This window comes from Neophocaena asiaeorientalis, unplaced genomic scaffold (genome assembly GCF_003031525.2).
Source record: "Neophocaena asiaeorientalis asiaeorientalis breed wild unplaced genomic scaffold, Neophocaena_asiaeorientalis_V1.1 scaffold206, whole genome shotgun sequence".
In the NCBI taxonomy this organism is placed as follows: Eukaryota; Metazoa; Chordata; class Mammalia; order Artiodactyla; family Phocoenidae; genus Neophocaena; species Neophocaena asiaeorientalis.
In genome coordinates this window covers 2,185,360-2,196,487 of record NW_020174578.1, presented here as the reverse complement: position 1 = coordinate 2,196,487, position 11,128 = coordinate 2,185,360, and the positions used below count along the sequence as shown (strand labels likewise).

Below are 11,128 nucleotides of genomic sequence, written 5' to 3'. Positions count from 1 at the left end.
ATTTACTTGCCATAAAAGATACATGATTAAACTAGTTTTCATTTAAATAATGAATTAAATAAGATTTCTAGGGAAAAAGAGGCTTCTATTTGTCTTATTAAAGCAAATATTCTTAGATAAATTCACCTTGAGTATACCTTGAAAATTTTTGCTCGTTAAGGGGAAAACTAACAGATTATGGAGTATACCAATCTGAAGTGAAGTTACTTCTATCCAGCTTATATATCCCATGTGAAAAAATATTTACATAAGTAGCTAAACTTCCAAGTGCAAATATTGCTTTATTTTACATAGCTATCAAAGGTCCTAACCATGAAGTTGACAGTTGAGAGCCTGTCTGAGAGTTTTCAGAGCAAGTGATAAGTAAATTAAATCTATCTGTTACTGCAGTGAGATATAGCAAGCAAAAAAACTTTTCCTAATCTCAGACTGTTACCTCTTTACATTGCCTTATTTTTGCTATGAAATATCATGTCTTCCTGGATTTTATTGAATCATGAATTAGGTATTTATTTGTAGTAGATATCTTTTGGTGAGAGATATCTCTTCTGACTACAAAATGGGTTTTTAAATCATAGTATGCTTTCACAGGTCTTTTGATGTTTTTCTTTTGATTATACTTTGGAAGCAGATCTTTGCTTTCCATTTACCCATTCTTTGATCCAGTTTTCTTTTCCTGTGGCATTTGCATTGATTAGCATTATATTCTCTAGTCTCTATTTATTTGTTTTCTGTTTGCCCAATCAGAATGAATACACCGTGAAGGCAAGGTTGTAACTGTTTTCTTCCCTGCTGTATCTTTAGTGAATAAAACACTGTTAGGCAGGTAATAGGCCCTCAATAAGTTAAGCGGTTGGATAAATGAATAGAAGAGTTACATTGTCTCCACTGTACAACATAGCAAGTTTATTTAATCAATCCTCTGTTAATGACTATTTGAGTTCTTTCCGGATTTTCAGTGTGATGTAGACAATACATCAGTAAGCATCCTTGATTACTCTTGGTGGAGACTGTGGCTGCCTCCTTAAAATCTCCACCTCCTTTTCTTGATAGCTAACCTTATAATTACTCAGTTAACCAAATATATACCAAGTAGGCTGTGTTTATTGCAAAATGAAAAGGTTACTCGTGCTTTGATGGTGTGCCATGTAACTTAATTATACGTGCAAGAGCATAACCCTCTCAGTTATTGGCTCAGGGATGAGAGAGTGACCAAGTTCAGTTAAGGAGACACAATATGTTTGACAGCAGCTTCTGCGGGAAAAGCTTCTTTCTCCCTATAGACAGGCAAGGGAGAGTATGGCTCCAACAGCTGTCTTGATCACAAGTCTTTATCCGTAGGATAAAGCTGACAGTGATGCAGAGGGCAAAGACAGAAATAAATTGGGTCCCCTGATGGCATTTTTGAATTGCTGAATCAAACCATTCTTGCAGTGCTCACTATTTCTAAGCTTCCACCAGTGCATTTTAAAGTACATGTTAAAGTATGAATTGGACATTCTTTTCCTTGCAACTGAATGATTCCTAAATGATACACTCACACTTATACATTTTTTTTTTTTTTTTTTTGCCGTACGCAGGCCTCTCACTGTTGTGGCCTCTCCCGTTGCGGAGCGGAGGCTCCGGACGCGCAGACTCAGTGGCCATGGCTCACGAGCCTAGCCGCTCCGCGGCATGTGGGATCTTCCCGGACCGGGGCACGAACCCGTGTCCCTTGCATTGGCAGGTGGACTCTCAACCACTGCGCCACCAGGGAAGCCCCACATTTTTGTTTTTATAAGCACATTTTAATAGGATAGGATTCTAGAAGTTTAGTTGCTGGGCCAAAGAACATATAGATTTCACCTTTTAATATAATTTCACAAATTGTAACAAGTCAGATTTTAAATAAGAGATAGAAAATGCCAAGATATGCTGAAAAGGGACTATTGGATGGCATCCAGAAAAATGATTTATTTGCCTTTTCATACTTTACTCTGGGCCTGCCCTGATCTCTCATCTTTTATGTTATCTCACTTATCTTTTCAGGTCTCTGAATCTTCCCTCTACCTGAGGTGCTTAGGTGAGTAGGTGTATATTGGTGGTGGTGATGGGTGGGGTAGAAGAATGTTTCAGAGGGAACAGGGAAATCTTTAAACTCATTTGTCTCTGTAGAGAAGCCTGAGATGTTTATTTAAGGTAGATATAAGGTAACATTTAAAAACAAAAAAAAGGAGGAGTTATATGTGAAATTATTTTAGGCCATAAGCAAACATAAAAGCAATTCAATAACAACTAAGGAAATACACAGGACAGATTAGTTATAACTGAACACTTAAGAGCCCTGAATGCAAGGCTAAGGAATTTGGGCTCCATCCTAGTGGCATGATAAGGTAATATTAAGGGCTCAGGACTGCTCCCTACAAATGTGCCATCCAGAGGTATACAAAGGGATAGAAAATTGGTGATAGGGGAATGTATCTTCCCATACCTTCCTCTTCTGAGATACCTGTTATGGACTGCGTATCTGTGTCCCTCACCACCAAAATTTGTATGTTCAAACCCTAACACCCAAGGAGACGGTATGAGGAGGTAGGGCCTTTGGAAAATTTAGATGAGGTCATAAAGGTGGAGCCCCCATGATGGAATTAGTGCTCTTATAAGAGGGAGATACTGTTACCTAACACAAGTCTGTGTGCCTGACACAATGAGGCCAAACAATACCAACACATCAGAGTTCGGAGCAGAGAAAGGTTTACTGCAGGGCCATGTGAGGAAACGGGTGGCTCATACCTTAAAAACCCCAAACTCCCTGAAAGCTTTCAGCAAAGCCCTTTTATAGGAAAGCTGAGGGAGCGGTGTGGTTAGTTGTTGCAGATTTCTTGGTGTCAGATCCTTTGTTCTTGAGGTCAGGTCGCGGTCAGGTCACGATGTTCCTGTAAACCTCCACCAAAACAAATGTTGTTCTCTGTTCTGACAAGAAAGTGCAAGGTCCCAAGGCTCAACTTTCGCCCTCTGAGGTCCAGGCTCTGGCTAAGAGGAGGGGGTCCCTGCACAGGAGGGTTACCCTGCCCGGGAGTGCTCGTCCAGCACCCAGGCCCCGCCGAAGACGTAGTTCTCCGCTGACGATGCCCTCAGGGCCAGGTCCCCAGACCCTGCCCAGCTGTCATCACTGAGGGAGCCAGGCACCCAGGACCCAGCCAGTGCTCAGGCTCCTCAGGCCACCCAAAGCGGGGCTGGGGAGCAGGTCCTGTGGACGCATGCAGACTGCTGCGGCCATTAGGTCGCAGAGGCAGGGAGCGGGGAGAGGTTCCCCCTGCCTCAAGGCCCGGGCCTGGCCAGTGGGCTGCCGTGGCGAGGGCTCTGGAGCTCTGCAGGACACAGCACCCAGCCTGTCCCCGAGGCCCCCCCCCAGCGCACCCGCTGGCCCTTGATACACCTCTTATACCACACGCACTGCCCCCCGCGAGGACCACGACATGGCCAACCATTGGCCAAGGGCGACCTCCACCCGCCAGGTGAAGGGTTTCCTGCTTCTGATCTCGCAGTAACAGTCGCTCAGTAACAGAGTAACGGCCGCGTGCTATTGGCTGCACGCCTGCCCCGCCCCTATTACAATACTAGAGTCAGTTCTCTCAGCCATGAGAGGATACAGCAAGAAGGCAGCTGTCTACAAGCCAGAAGGGGGCCCCCACTATCTCCTGTGTCACCCTGATCTTGGACTTTCCAGTCTCAAAAACTGTGAGTAATTAATGTCTATTGCTTAAGCCACGCAATCTGTGGTTTTCTGGTTACAGAGCACCAACTGACTAAGGTAATACCCATCCTTCACCGTATCACGTTATCCTACTGGGACTACAAACATTTTTACCTTTCAGAACTCCTCGACCTATTCCAATGCTGTTATGCTCAGACCATATTGTATCTTTCATCCTTGATTCATACCAAATACACATAGGAATCATGTACTGGGACCTGTACTCCTAATTATCCTCTAGATGATCCAAGGAAAAATGAAAAGTTGCAGGGAACAACACTGAAGAACTAAAGCGGGGTGTCTGTGCTGCCTCTTGGGATAGGGCGGAAGAGAACAGAGAACACCACCCCTATAGTCAAGACTTTTATGATCTCAGGGTAACAGATCAATTTTCCACAAAACTTATCTGCATTTGCACCTTTTTTGGCTTACAGTTCAAAACAGTACCTACGTTGAGCTGGGGTTTGGGCGGTCTAGTGTGGGAGGGGGTACAGATTACCGGCAGAAATCATGCATGCCGTAGAGTAAAATTCCAGATGGGAAACAAGAGTATCTTGGAGAATAAAAGAAATAGGTAGACGAAACCTTGGAAATACAGGAGCTGTACTTTTTAAAACGTTCTCCATGTAGCCTTTCCCCTAGTCTAGCCTCACAGAGTTTCAGGTAGATTAGAGACAAAGGGAGAGCACAGGGTCACACAGCAGCAGCAAAGCGATGGGATAAGAATGGCTGGGGCTTCACTTCAGCTGCACAGCGAACTAGTTGAGTGACTTTAGGCAGTTGATTTTAACCTTCTGCATTTTAGTGTCATTATCTGTGTAAAAATATAGTGGTAACAGTGATGGCTAACCTTATTCATCTTTATAGCCCAAACATCCACACGGAGTCTGGTGATGTAGGTGAGCAGTAATTTATTTATTTATTTTTTTTTGCGGTACGCGGGCCTCTCACCGCCGTGGCCTCTCCCGTTGCGGAGCACAGGCTCCGGACGCGCAGGCTCAGCGGCCATGGCTCACGGGCCCAGCCGCTCCACGGCATGTGGGATCTTCCCGGACCGGGGCACGAACCCGCGTCCCCCGCATCGGCAGGCGGACTCTCAACCACTGCGCCACCAGGGAAGCCCAGTAATTTATTTTGATGAGGCTGAATGAATGACTAAATAACCTTTCAAATTCCATCTTCATGTAATAGTTCGACTCTATATCCACCCTCTTCTCAGTAGCCACATTGAAGAGAAAGTACACAAACCAAGTAAGGACACTTCTTGGATATATCTGGTACAGGAGAAAATGTTTTTATTTAGATACTGTTTTCAGGATGGGAGGAAGGTGAAGCTGACTAACATGGAGGGTCATGAAGAGATGACGCCGTTTAGTTGTCAGCGATAGTCTTCTGAATCCAGCTCAGGTAGTTGCAGACCTTAGTGTAGACACCAGGTTTACCTTTCAGAGCGCAGCCATAGCCCCAGGAGACAATGCCCTGGAGCTGTCCATTGCAGACCACAGGGCCACCAGAGTCACCCTGGGCAAGAAGGAAGAGCCAGTTAGAACTCACAGCTGTGCCCAGATGGGAGAAAGGCTCAAAGGTGTTCCTCCTTTACCCGGGGACCACCTTCCCAGGCTGCTGACCCTCCATGAAGCCCTTCTCTTTCCCTGGAAAACCAACCCTCAATCTCCATACTGGACCCCTATTCTTTCCCCTCCTTTGAACTCCCTCTTTCCTTAGTTTCAGGGCTGTAGTGCCAAGAAGAGGTGGACCGGGCAGTGCAATGCTGCCCATCTAGCCCTGCTCCTTTCAAAGTTTCCTTCTGCTCTAGCCCTCCTCAGAAGCCCGCCTGGATGTACTGTTTGCACATGATCTTCTGTGTATCTTTTCCCCTGATCCCTAACCATTAATATGGCAAAATGAATTTATCATTTATCCCAAATCTATCCCTCAGCCCTCATAATCAGCCCCAGGGACAGCTTTTCAATTTTCTGAGTTTCCGAAAAGAGATATGTGAAGCTGAGCTGGAAGGAGAAGGCGTGCAAAGCAACTAACCTGGCAAGAGTCCTTTCCGCCCTCCAGGAAGCCCAGGCACATCATGTTTCTGGTGATCTGTTTGGTATAGGCAGTGCGGCAAACTCTGTCAGGCAGGATGGGAGCTTCCAGACACTGCAGGAGCTCAGGGAAGCTGGCTGTTGGGAGTGAGAGTGGAAATGGAAGAGGATTACCCATCCAATCTGGGAATTTTTTTTCTCAGTATCTCTCCCCCCTCTTCCCAATATCCCCATCCTTCTCTCAGATTGCCGGTAACTTCTATTTTGGAAGAACAACTTATATCTGGAGGGTCTTCCAAACGGTTTTCATCAACAGGTTGTTCTCTCTCTGACACTAGCATCAGTGACCATAGACCTCAAATCTAGAGACTTTATTTCTGAAGCGGGGCTATGCTTTGAAAAGTTCCAAATCTCTTAGTCTCTGTTCTGTGTACCTCCTCGCGTTTTGGTTCCCTGCAAATCACTAATCACATTTTAGTTGCATACCTGGCAACTTTACCGTAGTGCTTTTTTGTTGTGTTGTCAAGCAGAGGAATGTTACGTGTTTCAATTAGTATATTCTAAGACTCCATAGAACCCCACTATTCTCTGGGAACCTTGCCTTGAGTGAGAGCTAGGGCTAACTGACGCTGAACACGTTTTTCACCTCTAGGATTCTCAGATTTGGTGATTCTGTTCCAGGTGACACTTACAGCCACTGCTCTTGGTGTTGCCCCAGCCAGAGATGAGACACTGGGTACCAACAGCTGCACAACGTGTTGGCAGAGGGATAGCGGCTACTTGATTGTTGAGAGTGGCAGGTGGGTCCAGTTTAATCAGCATGATGTCATTATCCAAGGTCTTTCTGTTGTACTTGGGATGGACGATGATCTTGGCTGCTTTGATGAATTGCTCATTGCCCTCAAGGACCTCAATGTTGTGTGCTCCCAGGCCCACCTTCATTCGGCTGGATTAAAGGGTTACAAGTTCTCTAAGTCTCCAACGTGAGCTCCTTCCCGTTCCATTACAGCCCAGTCTTGAGCATAAGCACAGACAGAAGCCCCCACATACACACACAGGTTAGTGTACACTTAAGGTAGTCCTACCACCTACGGCACATGTTAGAGGATTCCTTAGGTGTCACTCCAAGGCCAGACTCACAACCCAACATCTTGCTAGATTCATTAGGTGTAGGAATGGGAACCAAATGATGCCAGTCAAGCAGTGGGAGGTGAAAAGGCAACTGGAGTTGATTCATCTGGTTGGGATTATCAGTTATTGTAGGGAGTCGTGGCAGGCCTCAGAGATATGGCAGAATATTAAGGGAATAGAATGAGTTGTGTTTATCTTTACGTTGTACTGGAAATGTCCTGTGTTTTGTTACTTGCATAGGCCATGTTTTTCCTGGTTGAGCTATAATGATTAGAGCTGTTAAGGTACTCTAGATATATTTAATCACTCACTATTTTTCTTGCTATGTCTTTATGGCCCTCATTTGGAAGGCCATCAGGGAACTCTAAGGGTATCTTTTTGTGGGAAAATCCCTCAATGCATACAACGCCTGGGCCGGGGGGCGGGGATAATGAGGTCTTGAAATCTGAATGCTCCCCGCTCAAGCATAACTCTGTAGTTCTCCCTGATTGTGCTTTGGCAGGGCTGGGGATGACCTGACCTCAGAGAACAGGGCTGTGAGTATTGGTTACTTACGACTTGTAGCAGTGAGCCGCGGACACCACCCACTGGTCACTGATGAGGGAGCCCCCGCAGAAGTGGTAGCCGGAGTTCAGGGACACCTGGTAGGGGACAGAATGCGCTTCACAGGTGTAGCCCCCGACAATCTTGTCGTCATCATCAGTGGGGAGAGCAACTGACAGAGAGAAGTTGGAGCTATTGTGGAATTTCTACTCAGAAGCAATGTTTTGCAGATTAACCAGAAAAAAAATAGGTCATGTTTTCTTGTCATGCATAATCAGGAAACAGTGATTTTAATATAATTGTTTCCAAAATCTTATCGTTCTATACATTTAACACATGTGCTACTTACACTATTATAAGTGTCTCATTTTTAATTTATGCTTTAAATTTGATCAATAGACTGATTTTTTTACATATGTCACACACACACACACACACACACACACACACAAATCAGAGACTCCTTACATAATAAATGCCTTGAAGCCCACTACCTGAGAATATAAAGAATACTTTTTACACAGAAGCTTGCTTGCTAAGGAGACATTTAAGTATGCGTTCAGTAAAGCTTTGCCGGCACCATGATTGTGTTTATTTGTAGAGTTCAGTATAGGATAAACACCACATGAGGTAACAGAAAGGAAACTTAAATACCACGTGAGAATGTTCTGGCCTGGAAAAAATGGGGAGTTTTGTACTTTTGTTTCCACAATCTCTTCTTGGTTCTCACCTAAAATGTTAAGTAAATAATCTCATAGAACATTATAAGGTTTCTCTCTCTAATGTTTCCCCTCATCCCAATTATATTTCCAACATTTTTAATTTATTCAGCACTGTAAATCTTGGACCACTGGTTTTTTATGATTTCTAAGGACTCCAAATGTCTGGAATTATATGCTATATGCCCTGTTGTTCATATATTTTAAAGTAATTTGAGATAGACTTTTTTGATATGTAAATAGGTATGTTGAATTTATTTATAACAACCAAATTCGGGAAAATTCTGTAGTAAGTTTGAAGTGTACAATAGTACTGAATAGCATAAACACAGAAATAGTCATTTCTCTATTTCTTTTCATGATTGCGTGACATGTTGTTTTACATCAGAGAGATTTCATTAGTGAAGATGTGGTAAAACCAGCCCATAGCTTTTATTCACGAGAAATAGAGTGTCTTTTCCTGTTAAGATCTGTCTTAAGATGCCCTTTAGTACAGAGGAGAACTCAGGCTCTGATACTCACAGCCTCTTCAAGGAGAACAAGATTAGTCATTAGTCCCAATTATTAACTCCAAGTTCTTATAAAGATCAAAACAACATTCCCTCAACATTGACTATCTTTTCTTTTTCACTCTTACTTCGTAGACTGTACCTGAAATTCAGGGCAGATTCTTCCTCTTAATACTTTCTACACTGATCACCCCTGCCCCACATCATCTTCTCCAGCAAGTGGGATTTAGTTGTCTACAGACTTATGTACTGTACACTGTTGTTTCAACATCTTAAGCCTCTTGAGTACAGAGATTATATTCCACATTCATTCTTGTCTTCCAGAGTAGAAAGTGCATCCTTAAAAAGTCATAGACACCTACTGATCACTTATTGATCAAGACTCACCAGCGACTCCCATGAGAGCAAGAAAGATGAAGGTCGTCATGGTTGCTCCCCGGATCTGGACTAGGGACTATGCTGAAGGGTTTCCATCCACAACTATTTATACCATCAGGTTTGTCATTGACACCCATGGCCACAGGTGCCGGAAATGTGATTTCACTGGAAAGTCACAAATCCAAATTTAGAATTCAATTCCGTGCCACATTGAAGATGATTCAGCATCCAATTTAAACATCCACTTTTGTCCACTTTTGCAGAGGTTATGGGAATGGAAAAAATGAGCCCACCTGGTAGAAACTGTTCCCCATAATAGAAAAGTAAGTTGGAGTAAGGTCACAGATCAGGGCTGCAGGTGTCCTGATTCCCAGAGAAAAAATTTAGGTACTTGGTTGTCTCAAGCATGAACTTTTACGCTGAGGATTATCTTGAGAGCTATACCCTTGATGTAATTAACATTGCCTGTTTCAGAATTATATAATTTGTCTTTTAGTAGCTCTGGCCTTGTATACGCATGTTAATGTTTCATTATTGATAGGAACACTTGTTCTCCTAAAAAAAGAAAAACATTTCTGATTTGAAGCCACAATAGTTCAAAATAGGAAAGGGAAAGAATGAGAATAATTTATCCTTATCTGAACTTAGTATTTAATAGGCATATGCTAAATACTTAGCCTATTTGTTAAACTAGTAATTCTCAAAACAAGCCTACAAGATCCCTATTATAATTCCCATTTAACAGCTGGGAAAACTGAGGCTCACAAAAATATAAGGGACTTTACCAAAATCACAAAGCAAATCCATGGTAGGATCAGGATTCCAGCCCCGGAAATCTGGCTTCCCTGCTTGTGCTCTCAAGCACTACGTAACACTTCCCTAGTCAGTTCACCAAAGTCTGGACACCAAGATAATACAGAGTTCTTGGCCAGCGAAGAGACAATGGGAATTTATTGAGTGCTTACTATAATATGTATCAAACCCTGGGGGTGGGATTTTGATACATCTACTCATTCAGTCCTTACAAACAGCTTTATAAGTGTTGTGCTCTAATTTTTGCCATTTTATAGATGGGGAGGTTGTGGCTTACAGAAGGTAAGATTTTTTTTCTCAAATTTTCAATACTGTGAGGTGATCCATACAGAGTTCAAACACAAGCAGCCTCACTTCAGAGCCCACACCCTCCATTGTGACGCCGTACACATAACACAGGAATGATGGAATAACATTTATATTTTAAGGCAGGACAAGGAAAGTTCAACATTACATTCTCTCTGTGTCAGGTAATTTTATGCCCTTTCCTTCAATGAGTCTGTTTTTCCTTTGCTTTGGCTTCTCTAGTCACTTTCCTGGTTAATACATCACCAGTCACTGAGGCTGTGCTGTGCTGGCTCTTGACCACTACAATGTGTAGGGAAATTTTAAATAAGAACTTCTCCCCTTGAAACATAATATACTAAGAAACTTATGAAAAAACTGAAGTAAACAATCAGGGCAAATCGGTGTTAGTGAATAGAATGTTCTTCCCTGGTAAAGTGAATCCTGGAACCAGGCTGCGTTTTCCCTGAGAATCTGCTCAAGGGTTCCATTAGTCTGGGGGCATTTCTCTTCTAGCCACATGTGGTTCTCTCCACGTTTCATGTGCAGGGTCAGAAACCTTTTCTTTTTCCTGTAAAGGGCCAGATAGTAAATGTTTTAGGCTTTGCAGGCAATATATATGGTCTCTGTCACTACTACTCTACTCTTGTCCATGAGCAACTCTAAAGAGTACATGAATAAGTGAGTGCAGCCCTGTTTTTTTTGGGGGGGGGGCAGAGGGGTGTCTGGACTTTAATATCCTCATGGATAAAATGAATACCCAGAGAAAATAATGGGGAAATGGGAGAAGTTAATCTTTGATCCACATATCAGAGTTTTGTTAAAGTGCCAACTTAATTCAGTTATGGCTCTGTCAGAATTCACTTCACATTTCTCTCTTCCCATTTGCAGCCATATCCTACCTCCATTCCTCAAGATTAGGCTGGTAAAGCAGGCTTAATAAAAGGACAATTAACGGCTTCCCTGGTGGTGCAG

At 43.2% G+C, this 11,128-nt stretch overlaps 1 protein-coding gene across 1 annotated transcript; it reads right to left on the bottom strand.

The window, feature by feature from the left end:
* Window positions 1-5,107: 5,107 nt before the first annotated feature.
* LOC112408454 (trypsin-like) lies at window positions 5,108-9,104 on the bottom strand. Its single transcript, XM_024758055.1, has 5 exons — window positions 9,065-9,104; window positions 7,462-7,621; window positions 6,468-6,721; window positions 5,777-5,913; window positions 5,108-5,257 (listed from the first exon to the last, which is right to left on the bottom strand). The coding sequence occupies exons 1-5, from the start codon at window positions 9,102-9,104 to the stop codon at window positions 5,108-5,110; spliced, it is 741 nt and encodes a 246-aa protein (XP_024613823.1).
* Window positions 9,105-11,128: the final 2,024 nt, after the last annotated feature.